Here is an 18188-nt window from a genome sequence, read left to right as displayed (position 1 = left end):
CGGGGTTTCTTTTCTCTCCTACATGACTGGGACTCGAGTTAATGTTGTTTCATCTTCATTTCAGATGGCCTCATTTTATCTAAGGTTAGGACACCCCAATGATCATGTGTCATTCCATTTCCTTTTTCTAAAGGTCCAAGAGTAGAATTCAGTAACAAACAGAATGTTCATGGATCTTGGGGCCAGCTCTCGGACTTTGCTCCTCCCTCTACATTAACACACATTTCCTTAAAAGTCTTGTGAGGTTCTATGAAACTTGATATGACTGGTGTGTCACCTTTTTCCCTGTTTGAGGAATTCAGGGCATGAGAACAAGCTTTTTCACCCCTCAGCAAAAACCCCAATGCCTTCTCAAAGCATGCCTTTCAGAATTCCTGAGATGCAAGCACGAGGCACCTCTCAATAATCTACCACAGCCCTGGCAAGCAGAACTGAAGATCAAAATGCTTCTGCCTAATTACTGACTTCTGTTGCTGAAAATGCCCTGCATCCTGACCTTCTTTACACCATATTGCCCTACAGTGCCTGCCAGGAGCTCTTCCTTAGCAATGGCACTGTTAGAAGGGTTCTGCTGTTACCTTCTTTGATGCCCAACTCCTCTGTGCCTCCAAAGAAGGAAAACTTGAAAGAAGTCGTCTCCTGAGCTGCGTCGTCCTCAGGCAAAGGTCCCAAATGGTCATCTGGGGCAGAGTCCTGTGCATCCTCTTTGTCCCAGGGTATTTTCTCAGTCTATTCTGGTTCGTTCTTTGAAGGTCTTTCAAAGAAGAAACCAGAATAGACGGAGGAAATACCATCTATTCTGGCTTGTTCTTTGAAAGGCCTCTTTCAAATCCGCAGCAATGCTGTAGAAGTTGTCTTCAGACACTTGAGGCAGTGTCTCACTCTCTTTCTTCTTTTTTTGGCTTTACTGAAATGAGATTGTTCAAGGTTAGCAACACAGCACACGTCCTTTTCAGACACAGCTTCCCTAAGAGCCACCTTGCTCTGAATGTCTCCCTAAGCATATCCAAGCCCATTAAGGAGTGGTTCATTATCAAGGGTAAGCAGTGGGGAAAGATCTGAGCTTGGAGTGTAAAGGCAGGAACAAGAGTCCTTTTTAATTAGCCACATCCTTAAGTGACTTTTCACTGAATACACCGTTACACAGAAATCAAGGTATTTAGCCCAGACTTCTTCCTGCCAGTAGAAACATCAAGAGCTAATAGGGTTTGCTCACAGAGCTGCACATCTCAGGGTCCCTGCACTGACCGCTCTCACCTTCACTTCCGGCACGGAACACACGGCCTAGAAAGAAAAGATGACGCCGCTACGCGCTGCTGTTGGAGGTCCCAGTTGAGGTCCGACGTCGCTGGTGGGAGCGGCTGCTCCTGCGGGATGTCCCCGACCACGTCCCCCTACGCCTGGGCCTCTCAGCACTCGCTGCTGTCCTCCTGCTCCTGTCCTGGCGACTCCGGGACCGCAGAGTCTGAGTCGAGGCCCGGCGCTGCTGGCGGGAGCGGCTGCGTCTGGGGGGCGTCCCCGATGATGTCTCCCTTCGCCTGGGCCTCTCAGCCCTAGGCCTTGTCCTGCTGCTGCTGCCACGGCGACTCCTGGAGCGGACAGGTGGACTCTGGGCCCGGCCTTGCTGGCGGGAGCGCCTGCGTCTGGGGGATGGCCCTGGCCATGTGTCCCTTCGCCTGGGCCTCTCAGACCTTGGCCCTGTCCCACTGCTCCTGTCACAGACACTCCTGGAGCGGACAGGTGGACTCTGGGCCCAGCCTTGCTGGCGGGAGCGCCTGCGTCTGGGGGATGGCCCTGGCCATGTGTCCCTTCGCCTGGGCCTCTCAGTCCTTGGCCCTGTCCCTCTGTTCCTGTCATGGCAACTCCTGGAGCGGACAGGTGGACTCTGGGCCCAGCCTTGCTGGCGGGAGCGCCTGCGTCTGGGGGATGTCCGTGACGGTGTCTCCCTTTGCTTGGGCCTCTCAGCCCTTGGCCCTGTCCCACTGCTCCTGTCACGGCGACTCCTGGACCGGACAGGTGGACTCTGGGCACGACTTTGCCGGCGAGAGCAGCTTCGCCTGCGGCCGGGCCCAGCACGTCTGGAATGGACCCTGTCCTCGGGGTCAGGGGACGTGCTGCGTGTTGCCCTTGATCTGCTGCTGCTGCTGGTGTCCAGTGAAGAAGATGGCAGCGCCTGCTGCCATGCTGCGTGGTGGGGCCTGCTGTGGCTGCCCGTCTCTGGAGATGGAGACGGGGAAACCACCACCAACGGCACAGGGCTGTGGGAGCTGGGGCTGATGGCCTCAGATTCTGACCAGCCATGAGCAGATTGTAGTCCTGACTCTCTGGCCGGCCTGGGGCCATTGAGCTCTGTCTCATCCCTGGTGGCTGTAAGGGCAAGCAGGAATGTCAAAGATCGCCGAGGCCCCGGCCAGGCCAGGCCAGAGCAGTGCCCCCAGCCCTCCAGCAGTGGATGCTGCGCTCTGCCTAGCCCGGCCTGGGCACTGCCCCCAGCCCAGGGACACCGGGGACTTTGACTCATACATGTTCCGAGCCCAGCACAGCTGTCACACTCCCAACTCTGTGTGCTGTTCGTCAGGCCAGAGCAGCGCCTGTGGGTGCCCTCAGCAGCACAGGAGGAGCACAGGAGCAATTGCCAGGGCCTGGGGAGGCAAACAAGCTCATAGCACTGAGAACAAAGTGTACCAGCGCGTGGTTGTCTGGCCAAGCGCTTCTGGTTCTTCCCGCTTACAGCCCTTGCCGAGATACAGGTTCCCTGCAGAGCCCCAGGTGCAGCTTCCCAACTTACCCCTGTTCCTCTGCCTCCTCCCTGCCTCCAGGGTAAAGGCAATCCCTGGCGTTGCACTGCCCGTGCCTCACTCCTAGATCTGCGAAGGCATCGTTGTCCTCCCATGCTGGGTCTCTGATGGAGAAAGGAAGAGATGATGAATTTCTGCTGCTCTCCCTCACGGAGGTCCAGGGTGTCCCAGCTGTTTCTCCAGCGCTTTTCCAAGTTGGGGGTGAAGCTGAAGCCCAGACTCATGGGACAGGGCAGGGCCAGGGCTCCTGGGGCAGGGCCTGGCCCAGCACTTGCACCCTCCTGCCTGCTAGGTCAGGCAGAAGGACACCAACCTGAAGGGGACTTGGATCCCCAAGATGAGCATTTCAACAGGGAATTCCCCACTGTCTCTGCACTGAGGGCACTGGAAATACAAAGCACCAGCGCGCAAGGCCTGTCCCTGCAGGGCAAACACAGGCAGGGTGAGCGAGGCCCCGCTGCTGCTGCTGAGCACCTGCTGTGCCCCGGCGCTGAGGGGAGGGCTCCTACCTGGATGCAGTCCCTGTGGAACCAGGCCCTTTTGCAAGCTGGGCACACCAGGGTTGTGAAGGTCATTCTGTCCTCCACAGGCTCCAGGCAGATGAGGCAAACGGTGTCCGGCTCAGGAGTCGCCTCCACCTCCTGCTCTGGACGGTGCTCAGGGCAGAAGGACCTGGAGGAAAATGGATGGGGAAAGTGAGAAATGCCGGATCATTCCCCAGGGGTGGCTATAAAGAGAGATGAGGTACCTGAACGGAATAAAGTATACATTGACACAGCCGCCCTCCTTGGCACAGGGCAGGTGGAACCATCTGTCACACTCCGGCACGCAGCACATGATGGTTGCCCCGCTCTGGCCGCAGACGCAGCAGCGCTGGAAAGAGCCAAGCAGCCGCATCAGCAGCAGCAGCAGCAGCAGCCTCGAGGCCTCCCCGGGCAGCCGCAGGGCTCCGGGCAGGGCGCAGGACGTGGCCGCTGCCGGCTCCCAGCCCACAGAGCCGCCTGCTGGAGGAGGGAGGCTCCTGTGCCAGGGCCTCTGTTCCAGAGCTCCTGGGAGCCAGACTTTGTCCCGGCTGCTGGGCCGGCCTTTCTTTCCTGCTGTCTGGGCTAAGCTCTGGCAAACCTCGCCAGGCACAAATCTCCCTGCTCACCTTCTGTGCCGCCCGCCGCACTGCAATCAGGACATCTCGAGGGAGAAAGCCCATCAGTCCAACGTGGCGGTTCTGATCCCGAAAGAGTAGAGTTGCGAAGAGCTGCAGGCAAGGGGAGGAGCTGATGAGGAGAGGGCGGCAGGAGCTGCCCATTGCAATGGTGGACGGAGCGCCCGGAGCCACTCACCATGCAGAACCTGTGGGCACAGAGCCCACCCTTGTGCACTTTGTCACCGCACATGTCCGGGTCAGCCTCGGCACGGCGACACAGCATGCAGGCTGCAGGGGACAGAGCCAATGGCACCGGGCACGAGCAGCTCTGTGGGGCTCTGAGCCTGCAGCAGCATCGGCCCCAAGGCTGCTCTGTCCCTGCCTGGCTGATGGGCAGGGCTGGAGGCCTTGCAGAGCAGGGGCCATTGTGGGCACGGCTGTCCCAGGAGCTGCCCCCTGGCCCAGCTGGGCCCCACTTGGGCAGGAAGGAGGCTCCCAGCCCCGGCATGGCCGAGCAGCTCCTGCCTCCCCCTGCCTCTACTCTGATCCCCACGCTGCCTGCTGCCACAAGAGCCCCTGGGCCAGGCTGTCACAGGGCTGCTTTGCCCTCACCTGGCTCCTTGGCTCCAGGGCCCTCCTGCTTGCTCTCAGACATGGCGGCTGTCTGTCCTGCGTCTGTGTCCTCGAGGGACGTTGTCGCTTCGAGGTGCAGGTACTCTCTGTCTGTGGGAGAAAGAAGAGGGGGGGGAGTTTGCAGAACAGGCCCAGAGCCACGAGGCTCTACTCCCTGCTCAGGCCTGCGTGAGCCCTGCTCCTGTCCGCTTTCTCCTCCCGTCGTCACGTTGAGGAACACCGCAGTGTCCTGGCTATTCCTCCGCTGATTCTGGGAAGGGAGAGGCAGGTGAGGCTGCAGCCCAGGCCCAGAGCCCCGAGGTGTGGGGCCCCTCTGGTCTCTAGGCAGCCACGTCCGCACCCTACCTTCTCCTCCCGTTGTCAGGTCGCACTGACACTCGGCCTGAGCCCAGCGTCCCCTTTTGTGGCCTTGGTGGCACAGGTCACAATGGCCACTCTGACATCAGAGCCGTGTACCCAAAATCGGGGCAGCCATGGCCTCAGGTCCCTGGCAACCACTTGTGGTGGCTCCTTCGGGCACCCGAGCTTCTGAGATGGCTCCGAGCGTTTGCTCAGGGTGGAAGCAGGGCCAGGACACCTGCAGCAAGTGCAGGGTCAAATGCCAGGCCCTGGGGCAGCCATCCAGGGTGGCACTGTAGGCAGGGAGGTGCTGTTCAGGCACTGCCACGCCAGGGCTCCGGCCCCGGCCAAGGGAAATCTCTGCTCCTGCCCCTGGCAGGCGGTGGCCCAGAGAGCCGGTGCGGAGTCACCTGCACTGCAGGGATTCAAACCCTGCTCTAGGTGAACTGATGTTTTCCTCAAGACCTGTCTGCAGAAAACTAAGATGAACCTGCTTTGATGCTGCTGCTGATCACCATTGGGTACTGGAGATAAACCTGGACACCACCACAGCTGCCTCCAGACCTCAGTTATCTGTCATCCTATGAACTAACAACTTTCACATTTCATATAAATGGAAAAATTAGTATTCAGCTTCTGAGAATCGTCATCTTTTATACGGACTCAGTCGAAAGACACAAAATGCACTGAGAATTTTCTGTGTACATTTGACAGGAGAGCTTGCAACTGTCCTCCACTCAAGTCAAATACAGGAGGATGCTTTTCCTACATTATATGAACTTTGCCAGTTTGGTCCATGCTTTCCTACTAGAAAATACATTGGAAAAACTCAGCAAGAAAAGCACAAACAATTCTTGTCAATTTTTCTCTTTCGTGTCTTTGCAAACATGCTCCTGGAAATCCAGATCCATGACTTCTAGAACAATCAGTGGCATCTCTGGGAAGCAGGGCAGGGGCTGACAGGCAGGGACACCCTGCACCTGCCTGATGCTGGGGCAGCAGGAGTTTGTCCATTTTCCTGTCTCCATGGGAGAGCCACCTTGGCTGGGAAAGGATCCCTTCACTGCTCTAGGAGGGAGGCACAGCCAGTGCAATGCCAGGGAGTGCCTTTACCCTGGAGGCAGGGAGGAGGCACAGGGGGAAGTTGGGAAGCTGCACCCGGGGCTCTGCAGGGCTCCCGGCCAGGGCTCCAAGCACAAGGAGCCAGAGGAGCTTGGCCGGACAATCCCGAGCTCTGGACACCCTGTCCTCAGCACCGCGAACCCGTTTGCTTCTCCAGGCCCTGGGCACTGCTCCCGTGCTGCTCATGCAAGTTTCACACAGACACAGAGCTACCTGCTCTGTCTCAACCCTCTTCAGCACTGGACAGCACAACACAGTAACATGTTCTCTTCAGTACATGGTCTAATTATTAATAGTCCTGCAAAGACTCACATTCAAAGCATACACACACAAAAACCCAAACCCTGGTACAGACCTTGCATCAACACAAAATGCTTGTTGCTCTTCAGAAACACAGGGCAGCACTTTTGGCCAATGCTTTTTCCTATAAGTTCTTTCAAAGGATTGCAAAAGTGACTTTGTTTGGCAACTTCTTCAAGGAACACACAGGAGAGGCTTCTGAGTTTTTAAAGATTTATTGGTTTGCTTTCACTTTCCTTTTGGCATCCTTACACTTCACCCGGCATTCCAGAAATACATGAAAATCCAAAATAATATCAGGGGAAGTTTCTGAATTCTTTTATGTTTCTATCAAAGATTTTCTTGACATACACACAAGCAACTGGTCCTATAACATACAGAGAAGCAGTGGTTTCCCTTACTGGACATTACAAGACAAGGTTATAGATTCCACTTTACTAAAACACTTCTGTTGCCTGGTAATTACAAAGCCTGAAGCTCTTCTAGAGGCTTTTCCCAGTGCAACTTCATTAGGTTCCTCTCTGCTCAACTCTCGAGCCTGTCCAGGTCTCACTGAAGGGCAGCAGAGCCTTGTGGTGCCTCAGGCCCTGCTCCCAGTTCTGTCCCATCAGCAAACGCTGAGGGAGCGCTCCTTCCCTTCTGCCGGGTCCCTGGGGAATAAGGCAAACAAGGCTGGGCCCAGCACGGCCCCTGAGCTCACAGCTACCTGAGTTTGGAGCTCCCCTGTCCACTTCTCTGCCCCACTGTCCCTGAGCTGCCTCAGGGGCCTGTTATGGGAGGCAGGGACAAAGCCTTGCTGAAGTCCCAGCTGACAACAGCCACTGCTCTCCCCTCACAAGCCCAGCCAGTCACTGCAGCACAGGTGGCTATGGATTGGTCAAGCATGGTTTCCATTCCTGTTATTCCACAGGCTTAGAGATGGCATCCAAGAGGAGCTGTTCTGTCACCTTTCTGGGGGTGGAGCTGAGGGTTTTGGGCCTGCAGTTTCCTGGCTCCTTCTTGGCGCCATTTTGCAAGACTGCAGTGATGTTGGCTTTCCTCCACTGCTCATGCCTCTCTCCGGGGCTGTCTCCTTCCCTGACCTGCTGGCAGAGCACCCTGTGCCAGAGGCAGGAGCAGAGATTTCCCTTGGCCCCAAAAAGGAATGCTGGGCTCAGGCCGAGTGTCAGTTCAACCTGACAACAGGAGGAGAAAGTAGGGCAAGGACGTGGCTGCCCAGGGACCAGAGGGGCCCACACCTTGGGGCTCTGGGCCAGGGGCAGTGCCCAGGCTGGGCTTGGCAGAGCCCATCCGCTCCTGGAGGGCTGGGGACACTGCTCTGGCCTGGCCTGGCCCGGCCCTGGGGTCCCTTGGCATTCCTGCTTGCCCTTGCATCCACCAGGGATGGGCTGCAGCTCAATGGCCCCGGCCTGGCCGCACACTCAGGCCTGGAGCCTTCCCGTGGCTCCCCAGGGCACCAGAGCCTCAGCCCCAGCTCCCAAACACGGCCTAACAGCCTTTGCTGATATTGATCCCTGTCAGACCTTTGAAAGCATTTTCACAGTAACCTTGTTTGGCAACACTTTCAAGGAACAAAAAAAGGAAAAGCTTTTGGTCTCTGAAAGAAAATTTATTGTTTTGCTCTCACTTTTCTTTTGGCGTCTTTGTGCTTCTTCCTGCATTCCTGAAAATGATAAATATACAACATAGTATTAGAAGTTTCTGAATTCACTGTATTTCTTAAATACATTCATTACATACAGTTAAGTAGCTGCTGCTTTAACATACAGGGAAGCAGTGGTTTACCTAACTGGACAACACAACATGATGTTATACACACCAGTAGAATAAAAAACATTAGTAGTTGGTCATTACAAAGTTTCAAGTACTTCTTGAGGTCCTGAATTAATTTTGCATGCACATTCATACCTGCAATCCCTCCCCATGCTCAGCTTTCACCTAGACTTACCAGGGAACAGATGTTCCATACTCACCTCAAGCAATAATCTACGTCTGTCTTCCCAACCCTCTTTTTCTTCACTGAGCTCTTCAGATCTACAGAATAACTTTGGGCCTTCTGCACAAAAGAAACATCCAATTAATAGCCTTAAACACTTGTGATTGCGCTGCTGCTTCTAACAATCATGTCCAACACAGCACTAAAATCAGAAATCAATTCTTCACATCCTTCCTGTTCTCCTGCCCGCACCACACCTTGGCTCCAGCAGAAATGTTCCCTACTGCAGCCTGCTGTGCTAAGAACAATCAAAGGCAGCAGCACTTTTCCTCACCATGCTGCAATCTGAATTGCACTGAAATTGCTGCTGTTGCATTAGAAGCTCAGCACCAGCACGCCACCTCTTCCCCCAGAACTGAGGCCTGCTGAGGCCTGAGCTCTCCATTTCAACACACCCTGTCAATCAGGCTGGAAGACTGCAGTTCACTAAGATACACTGGCAAGAAACCAAAATGTCTACGTAACCTGTCAAATTACTAAGTTTTTGGTAAACTCTAAAGTTCCAGATTCCTATGAGGCAATTATCTGGAAGAAAAGAAAGCCAGAAATCTGCTTGACCTTTATTTTACCAGAACTTTCTCACAAGATTCTACCACAACTTGGATCACAAGTGAGGGTGGCAAATTTTGACTAGAAAACTTTGATAACTAGGCAGTGTTTTTTCCTCCTCACTCAATTCCATTAAAAGAAAATATAAAAAGGGGTAAAGAAATTCTGTCATACCTCTTAGGCGTTCATCATCTTTGGAGAAGAAAAAAGCTCTAGCACTTTCTGTGCGGGGTAAAGAAAGAAACCTAGAAAAGGACAAAGGGATTTGAGCATCCCAAATAATACTATCAAATTCCATGAACACAAGTTAATCCTGTAGTGCTTCAGAGAAATGGCGTACATTGAAAAGCTTTATTCCCTAGGAACCGAATAGAGATTTTATTTTACAAAGCCCTCTTTTAAAGAGAAAACTGACTGTGTCTTGGGCTTTTGGCCAAACTCAGTTTGGAGTTGGTCAAACCAAAATGACCCAGTTAATTTCTTGTGCTCTACTCTTTCTTTCCATATTCACATTCACATCCAATGGGCTGCTGGGAGTTTTGACTCTGTGCAGCACCAACGGTTTTCCAAGATGACTTTCATTGCTCAGAGGTGTGCAATGTCACTTTCCCATTCCCTGAGTGCTGCTATTAATATTCCCACAGCATCCAACTACTACAGCCAAGTAGACAACAAAGAGAAATGCAACTTGCACTTCTTGGTCCTGTTCGATTTCTGTCATCTCAGGCTCATCGTCACCCTCAGAACTGCTGTCCTGGAAACGTGGATCCTCTTGCCATGTGGCTTTTACCGGCTTTATTGTCCCAAGCGTGTAAGGCTCTGCAATGACAGCACCAATAGAGAAAAAAAGCCAAAACCAGATTATTGCTCTACTCGTCAGGAAAAATTCCTCCTTTCACGTGAAATACTTACAGTGGAGAAGAGAGATTTAGGAAGGACAGAATCTGACCCTGCCAGATTTTCTAAGCTACATCTCGGCTCCAGTATTTTCTACTTTGTTCAAGGGTCTGAGACATTTTGGTCTTACCTTCCTTGATGCCCATCTCCTCTGTGTCTCCAAAGAAGGAAAACTTGAAAGAAGTCGTCTCCTGAGCAGCGTCATTATCAGGCAAAGGTCCCAAATGGTCATCTGGGGCAGAGTCCTGTGCATGCTCTTTGTCCCAGGGTATTTCCTCCGTCTTTTCTGGTGTTTTCTTTGAAGATCCAAACAAGTCTTTCAAATCGGCAGCAATATCATAATAGATTTGTTCCGACACTTGAGGCAGTGTCTCACTCTCTTCTTTCTTCTTCCTTTTGGCTTTACTGAAATGAGATTGTTCAAGGTTAGCAACACAGCACACGTCCTTTTCAGACACAGCTTCCCTAAGAGCCACCTTGCCCTGAATGTCTCCCTAAGCATATCCAAGCCCATTAAGGAGTGGTTCATTATCAAGGGTAAGCAGTGGGGAAACATCTGGGTTGGAGTGTAAAGGCAGGAACAAGAGTCCTTTTTAATTAGCCACATCCTTAAGTGACTTTTCACTGAATACACCGTTACACAGAAATCAGGGTAGCACAGATTTCCTAATCTGATCAAATCTTTAGTATAGATTTGTTAAGCTTTTCCCACAGACCTGCAAATCTCCAAGGTCCTGAATTGACCTTTCTGACCTTCAGTGAGAACAGAAAATGGCATCCAGAAAGTAGATGGATTAGGAAGGAAAGATGACACTACATGTTGGTTTTAGTAGTCAGAGTTCCTATTATATCTTGATTTTAGCAACCGGAGAGAGAACTAAATCAGAATCAGATCAATCTGCATGGTTTCAAACTCAGTCTGTTGGTATTACCATCTTTCCATGGGAAGGAACACAACTTAGTTACCGAGCTGTAATACTACCTCTCCTTTTCTGTAGCACTTGGTTTCCTTTCAAAAACTGCATGGTCCTCTCTTGTTGGATCATAACGGAGGGCATTAATATCTCTATAAAAATAGAAAGAAAAAGAAACATCAGTGTACAATCTAAATGCCCAAATGAAAGCTACCTCAGAACTTTACAGTCAGAGCAAGATTCACATTAGTTCCTTTACCAAACAAGGTCTGAATTGATCCAAAATGTAACTGGCAGTTAGAAAGCACCCTCTGGTCAGTGTCTGGGTCAGGGAACATATTAGCAGAAGTGGATTTAATCAAATTGTGATGCTTCTGATTAAACACAGCCCTCACTTTTTTGTTATGTATTGAGGACCTGCACTTGATCATCTCTTGAGGAGCTACATAAATACAGCTATCCATATAGATGTGGATATATTTCTTCTAGTATCAAACACTGCATAGATTCAAATAGTCTAATGGAGTAAGAAAGCCAAAACAACACACAAGAACCCTTTATGCCCATCTTCCAAAATTCAAAGATTTCAGGATCTTTCCACTTCCTTCCTAAGCCTTCCTAAATCTCCTTCTTTACTGATAGCAGATGATTCATACTTGAATTTCTTCACACTTGTGGCTGTTTTATTTGGCTTGGGCTGCTCCAGGTTGATATTCAGGAGGCTTCCCAGTATTTGAAGATTTTTCTTTTTCTCTGCAGCAAGCTCCTCTTCTTCATCTGCCTTTACGCTGTTTGTCTCTGCTAAGAGAAAAAGAAATACATTCTATTTACTCTGCTAAGCCTGTCATGTGGGATGCATAACATTTACTATAGCACTAGTAGAGCTCACACCTATGAACACATCACTTCCTTTTATCTTGAAGCTACTTGAAGGTTTCCTGCCTTGCACTGTAGAAAACCTTTCATTAGAAATGTTTCATGGCAAAGTCAGAGCATTGATTTAACAACTGTGCAACCCTGCCACTGACAGATGCTCTACACAAGATCCCAGTAAAGCAAGAAAGGCTGCTGGAAGGTCCTGTGGCCAGCAGTAACCAGGAAAAGTGATCAGCTTTACCTTCTTCCTCACTGTCACTCTCAAGGAATCGAGCATCCATTCGGAACCTTTCATCGGTGCCAAAGCGAGATTGCAGCTGCAGGAGCTGAACAAATGAAACAGATGCATTAAGCACTGGAGAAGAAAGTCATAATTCAGTAACTTTTTTTTTACTATAACAATGGCAACATAACTCTTTATGTTTAGCTTTTGATGCCTTTCTCAGTAATTTCTTTGTATATGAAGATGACAGTGTCAGAGAAACTCCTCCCACTCCCCACCACACATTATGTCATTCCTTATGGGAATTCTGGTTTAAGTTCATCAAAATCATATTCAGCAAGAATGAAAAGACACAAATTATGTTCTCCTGAAGTGGTGCTATGGAGACCTAGAGGAAAACTAAATTACAGTAATGGCTTCACTCACTTTTTCACCAGCTTTGCCTTCAAACTGGGGCTTAATTTTGAATCGCTCATCATCCGTATCCTCTTGCTCATCCTCACTGCTCTCAAACAGTCTGCCTGAAGGTTTGGGAGCTGCCTTATCCTTTGTCACACAAACAGAAAAGAAGAGAAAAGCAGCTGTTCACATCAATGAGACAATGTAAATCAGTACCAACTTTGTTCATGTGCTCTCCAGTTCAGCTGAAAAAGCAGCAGCTCCCTTCATGATCGCTGTGCTTCAAATCTTACCTGTCCACACACCTTGTACAATTCTGCTTTACAGTTACAACTACTGAGTTTAACCATAGGCAAAATACCCATGCAAAGGGAAACACAGGTGTTACAATATGAGATAGTTTGGTATAAAAATTCAGCTTTCTGATTACGTCATACTGATTTTTTCCCAGTAACACTTACTTCTCCATGCCCATTTCCCAAACTGCCATCCTTTTTCAACACCTCATCCACTTCAGCTTCATCTTCCACATCAGAATCGAATATGATGTGTTTGTGCTGTCCTGCTGGCTGCCTGTCCTAGGAAAGAGTCAGCTGTCAAGTCAAACACATCAAATACCTGCTGTGCTCAGACACAACTATCTGAAAGATGTTTTCATGACACAAAAAGAGGAACCCACTATTCCTGTTGCAACTCTACAGGTATTGCAGGGAGGGGTATGCAGCATTTTGTATACTCTGAAAAGAAAACTGGCAACATCATTAGAAATTCCAGATTATGATTTTAAAACATCTTATCCCACACGTATTAATTACCCTCTTCCTTGTATTGTGTACTATTCAGGTAGAAGTTGTAATTACCAGATTTGAAAGAGCTCCTTGAATGAGTTTCTTCTGTAATTCCCTCTCTCTGTGTCTCTGTTCCAGAGCTGCCAGTCTCCTCTGGTTATCCTGGAGTTGTTTTTCTGTTGTACTGGGCTCCCTTGAGGCAGCAGCTCGAAGACAATGCTCCTTATCTTCCCGAGGGCTGGTGTTCTCATTCCCACCTTTATTACCTTCACATTCTGGGCTTTTTTTGCTTGTATTCCTCTTTAATGGTTTGGAAAGCAGTTTTGGGCTCTTCAGCTGCTGTTTAAGGTGCTCCTGGGCCCCTGCAGCATCACTGTCCATGTCACTGCTCCCATCACCATGAGCAGTTCTGGCAGCAGCAGCTCTGTGCTCTGAATTTTGATCTTTGGAACTCACATCTTTGTTCTTCCCTTGCAAATGAGGCCTGGAACCAGGCTGAAGGCTCTGAGCTGCTGAGGAGGCATCAGCTGACAGTTCCTCATGGTGTTCAAAAGGCACTTTGTGTCTCTTTTTGCTGCTGACTTCAAGTGAACTCAAGGGATGGTCCTTTGGCTGATTTTTAGATGACTTCTCCCCAAAATGAGATGTACAAGCTTCACCTCCCAAACTTTTTACAGACTTCTTCTTTAAGCCAGTGCTGTCCTTACTTGACTCTTTTACACAAAGGGACCCTAGTCCTCTGAAGGGCTGGTATTTCAAATGTGAATTATTCTGTCCCTTGGAGCTTTCCTCAGCAGCATCCTCCTCCCCTGCTAAAATATCAGCCAGCACATCTTCAGGACAGATGGTTTTTTTAACTGCAGGGTGAGATTTAGAAAGTTTTGGTTTATTTACAGTATTACCCTTGGGATTATCTTCAGCAGCACTGGTCTGACAAGGACTCTGTTCACTGCCTGACCCCTCTGCAGGTGTCCCAGTGTTTTCTGTGGCCAGTGCTTTTAAGTCATCCAAGGTAAGGTCTAGGCGGTAACAGTTTTGCATCATGGACTCATAATCAGAGCTGGTTTCAGACTCTGAACAAGAGCTGTCACTGTCACATGTCTCTGCTGTACTCTGCAAGGCAGCAATTCTGGATTTTTTGCCTTTCCCTTTTCCTTCAGTGTGTTCTTCTTTTAAACTGCAAGGTTTCAGTGAGGAGCTTTTTACCAAACCACTTTTTTTTTTAGCTGATATTTCTTTATTTTTCCTCCTCCCCTGTTTCGAGTCTTCTGGAGTTTTACTTTCAGCAATAATTTCATCTGTATCTGCTGAATCATAACCATTATCACATTCCATAGCCTCTTTCTCTTTGTTACTTCCTTTGATAGTTTTCTTCGTGGCATCTGAATTGCTTAAGGACCAGTGGCTACTGTATTTTAATTCAAAATTATCCCCAACAATTTCCAAGTGCTCACTTTCAGTCTCAACATTTTCAGCTTTCTGTCTTTGTGCCTCTTTCTTTACCATTGCTCTGATCTCCTCTTCAGAATCAATGTCACTATCAGAAAAACTGCTATTATTTTTGGCTCTAACTCCATTAGCATTTTGAGATATTTTCCCATCCACTCTCCTTGCTGGAGACAATTCCAGCTCCTCAGCAGGTTTGGGTTTTGATCTTTGCCCGAGCTGGGGTGAGTCTGTGTGTCTGGGATGTGAGGGGCAGCCAGAGGGCAGAGCTGCTCCATCCAGGGGCTGCCTCCGTTTCCCTGGAGCTTTCCTGGGGGATTCTCCTCTCCTCTTCCTGCTGCCATCGCCCCCTGGCAGGCTCCAGGTGAGCTGGGCCACAGGGGCTGCAGGTGCCAGCTCTGCCTGCAGCTTCCTCAGGTTGTGGCAGTACTTGGAGGGGTCGTACTTCACCACGTGAGAACGAGTTAAGGATCTCAAAGGCCCCAGTTCTTCCAGCAGACCCAGGGCTTTATGAGGAGGCTGAAATCTGCAGGGAAGGACAGCAAAGAATCTTTTCTCATGCTATGAACATAAGGCTTTAAGCAACTGAGTGCAGTGTGAAACAACTGCTCAAGTCACACAAACTTACTGCAGGGTTTTCAGTAAATCAAGCTTGACAGAGGGGTAAAAATTAGGACTGTCAAGTAATTGTTTTCCCATAAGACAAAAGAAGGAAGGGAATTGTGTTCAAGGGCAAACAATCAGAAAAGGATATTTTATTTTTTTGTTGATTCCTGAGGTGCAGGATAGGCAAGACTCTGCCAAATTTTCCAACAACCCATTTCTGAAAGAAAAGAAAAACAATCAATGTTAAAAAAAGGAGTAAAAGTAACTCTGAAATAAAACAAATATTTATTCTTGAATAACAAAAACACAATAAAGAACCACATATGATTAATTCTTTTTTCTTTATTCTCTCTAGTGAACCCTACCATGCACCTTGACCAGCCTTCTCAAAAACAAAACAAAACCAACCAAAAAAATTAATTTCTACAACCTACAAATAAAGAGACATAATAAAGAACTCAATTTCTTTACAAGTGTTTTCAGCACCGTGTTTCTGGTTTATGAATTGACAAGGGTACCTACAAAGACAGGATCACTATTATTTTGCTCTTTTCCCCCTTCTCACAAAAAAAAAAATTAAATCCCTCCAAAACCACTCTGTGCTTAGCAAAGTTTTGAAAACTGTGTAGTAAACATAAATTTTGTTGCCTAAATTTGCATGGGCAGACCCTGATCCTGTGCTGAAGCCCAACCCAGCCACCAAAAGCTGTGTGGTGCATGGAAATAATTCCTTTTAGAAGCTTTTAAGGGTGACACAAGCATATTCCCAGTATCAATGAGGAACAGGGCAGTGGACAGTATGACCATGGTAATTTCCACTCACTGCAAAGAATGACAGGAGCCCTCTCCTGTCCACACACGAGCTATTTCCTCAGAGTACTTTCCACAGCTTGGACTGTCACTCTTAATCATGAAGTTTCTTTACATAAATCATAAATTTGGCATGAATTTAGATGCAATGAGTTTGCTTTTTGTTGTTTTATTTCTCTTGTACATCTACCCCACCATACCTTATGGTCTGGCACCTCTGTACCTGGTACTGCTCTCATGTGGAAGTCCACAACTCCCTTTTGTTTCAGTGATTCCAACAGGCACATTTGGTCATTTCTCTGTGGTTTTTCTTTCTGCAGCTTTGCTTCCTCCCTCTCTGTGGCCAGCCTGTACCAGAAAGCACATCAGCCATGGAAAAGGTGCAGGATTGGAGCTGGCAGGGATCCCCTCCCACAGAACAGCAATTCCCCCCCTCAGGGGATTCACCCCATCACCTCTGAGGGAACAGGGATGCAAAACCTGTTACAGCATCAAAGGTAAAGCAACAGCCCAGAGAATCTGTCAAAACTGAAACAATAGGAGTGTACAAAATGAAACTACAGCCACGACATTATCAGAAAAGCAGAAAAAAAGCAGTTTTAGCAACAACATAAAATATTGGTTTCTACCTGTGCAAAAAGCTTTCTTTGGCCAACTCAATTTGCAGAGTCCCCCCTTTCCATTTTGTTTTATTTAAAACTGACATGCCTGCAAAACAAAGGTGGGAAATGAATATTTTCTACATCAAAAAAAAGCACTCCCAGAGTTCACCAGGCCTCCCTGTATGACAGCCTGAGGCTCCCTCAGCACCACTTTGTACCTGACTGCCCACTTGGGTCAGGGCTGCATCTGAAAGGGCCAAAATCCAAATAAACCAGCAGCTTTACAGCCAAAGCTGAAGTTCTCCCTTCAGAAGTGCCCAATGCAGCATTCCCCAGAGCCAGGGCACATTGCAGAAGGAGCTTTACATCTCCTTTGGGTGTCCTCTCACAGAAATCAATTTCAGCGTTCATAGATCTGATGAAAGCTCATGAGGCACGAAAGGCTTAGAACAAACAAAGAGGGTGCCCAGAGCAGCTGTCCCTGGATCCCTGGCAGTGTCCCAGGCCAGGCTGGACAGGGCTGGGAGCCCCTGGGACAGTGGAAGGAGTCCCTGCCATGGACTCATCCATCATGAGATGATCATTAAGGTCCCTTCCATGCAGACCATTCCCTGAGGCTCTGGAACTCACAAATCACCTCCTTCAGCCACAAGGGATCTTCTCCATCTGCTCACAGCAATTTCTGAAAACTTCAGCAAAGCAGCTTCCACAAAGCTGCAGCTTAAAGAAAATAAAATCAACCTGACAGGAAAATGAAAGAGGCTCTACCATGACCACAGCTGGATGTGACAACATGAGATGAGCTATCAGCAATGTAACTTGCCTCAAAAACATAGCCAAGGAAAAAAACCCAAAAAAGTACTTACACTTTTTCAGATCTGCATCAGAAATGTTGACACTGATGTAAGCAAAAGTTTTCGTAGGATTCCCTGATCAATGACAAACATTAAGTTAGTTTGATGTAGTTTCATCATTTCCTTTAAAACTGAAGTGTCCCTAAAGCAAAAATTCCATTTCATGCTCCAAACAGAAAAGCAAATAACTTTTAAAAACAGAAAGAAAGCCGTTACCCTGATCATCTTTCCTGGTAATAATCTCTGCCTCCAAAACACGCCCAAATTTGCCAAATCTTTCTTCCAGCTCAGCCTTGGAAACCGTGTGGCCGAGCCCTCCAACATAGAGACGTTTGGAAACCTTCTCCTTCTCCATGCTGCCAAGCCACGGTGTCACACCAGAACACACCCTCTGTTCCTCTGCGGGGAGACAAAACAGTTCAGCGGCACGCAAATTAACGCGATTAGAACAGCGAATCGGGGACAAATCAGTGCATTAAAAACCAAGAAGAACCTTATGGGCAGAGCACTCCTTGAGTTGCAGTGGGTAACACAGCAAACCCTGCTGCAGGAAACCGGAGCTCAGGGTTTTTTAAGCCATATAACTGAATGCTACAACTGAGCGACATAAATGTGGCACATACAGCATAAGGGCAGATGCACACACAGCACAGAGAATTAAACGCAAACCGCTCTTTACAGTACAACCTAAGTGTTCCCTATAGCAGGAACAGCCCACAGCCCAGCCCTCCCCTCCCGGGAGATGCCGAGGGACCCCGACCCTGAGGGACCCCCCGGCCCCGGCTGCGTCCCCGGCCCGGCCTCACCGCCGCCATGTGCGAACCTCGCAGCGCCACCGCCTTACCTTCCCCCCGGCAACTTTTCCCAGCCCTCACTCGAAAAAAAGGGTTCCGCC

The 18188-nt window shown here is 49.1% G+C and overlaps 1 protein-coding gene across 5 annotated transcripts in view; it reads right to left on the bottom strand.

Moving 5' to 3' along the window:
• The window catches only part of NOL8 (nucleolar protein 8), a 24637-nt gene extending 6480 nt beyond the window's left edge, over nucleotides 1-18157 (bottom strand). Inside the window, exons 1-17 of one of the 5 annotated variants that reach the window (XM_064723921.1) lie at nucleotides 18138-18157; nucleotides 17510-17692; nucleotides 17306-17368; nucleotides 16467-16545; nucleotides 16038-16185; nucleotides 15176-15244; nucleotides 13048-14874; nucleotides 12649-12765; nucleotides 12215-12334; nucleotides 11807-11891; nucleotides 11346-11490; nucleotides 10758-10841; nucleotides 9906-10180; nucleotides 9571-9697; nucleotides 9053-9123; nucleotides 8307-8389; nucleotides 7914-7996 (exon numbers count right to left, since the gene is read on the bottom strand). In XM_064723921.1, coding sequence (XP_064579991.1) covers nucleotides 7943-7996; nucleotides 8307-8389; nucleotides 9053-9123; nucleotides 9571-9697; nucleotides 9906-10180; nucleotides 10758-10841; nucleotides 11346-11490; nucleotides 11807-11891; nucleotides 12215-12334; nucleotides 12649-12765; nucleotides 13048-14874; nucleotides 15176-15244; nucleotides 16038-16185; nucleotides 16467-16545; nucleotides 17306-17368; nucleotides 17510-17648 — 3486 coding nt within the window. In that variant the 5' untranslated portion in view covers nucleotides 17649-17692; nucleotides 18138-18157 and the 3' untranslated portion in view covers nucleotides 7914-7942. Of the gene's footprint in view, nucleotides 1-7913; nucleotides 7997-8306; nucleotides 8390-9052; nucleotides 9124-9570; nucleotides 9698-9905; nucleotides 10181-10757; nucleotides 10842-11345; nucleotides 11491-11806; nucleotides 11892-12214; nucleotides 12335-12648; nucleotides 12766-13047; nucleotides 14875-15175; nucleotides 15245-16037; nucleotides 16186-16466; nucleotides 16546-17305; nucleotides 17369-17509; nucleotides 17693-17786; nucleotides 18041-18099; nucleotides 18117-18137 lie in introns of those variants that run through there. The other 4 variants (XM_064723919.1, XM_064723922.1, XM_064723920.1 and 1 more) reach the window with 4 other exon arrangements.
• Between the last annotated feature and the right edge of the window lie 31 nt (nucleotides 18158-18188).

The sequence above is a fragment of the Zonotrichia leucophrys genome, chromosome 12, assembly GCF_028769735.1.
Source record: "Zonotrichia leucophrys gambelii isolate GWCS_2022_RI chromosome 12, RI_Zleu_2.0, whole genome shotgun sequence".
Classification (NCBI taxonomy): domain Eukaryota; kingdom Metazoa; phylum Chordata; class Aves; order Passeriformes; family Passerellidae; genus Zonotrichia; species Zonotrichia leucophrys.
This window is presented reverse-complemented; position numbering and strand designations above follow the sequence as displayed.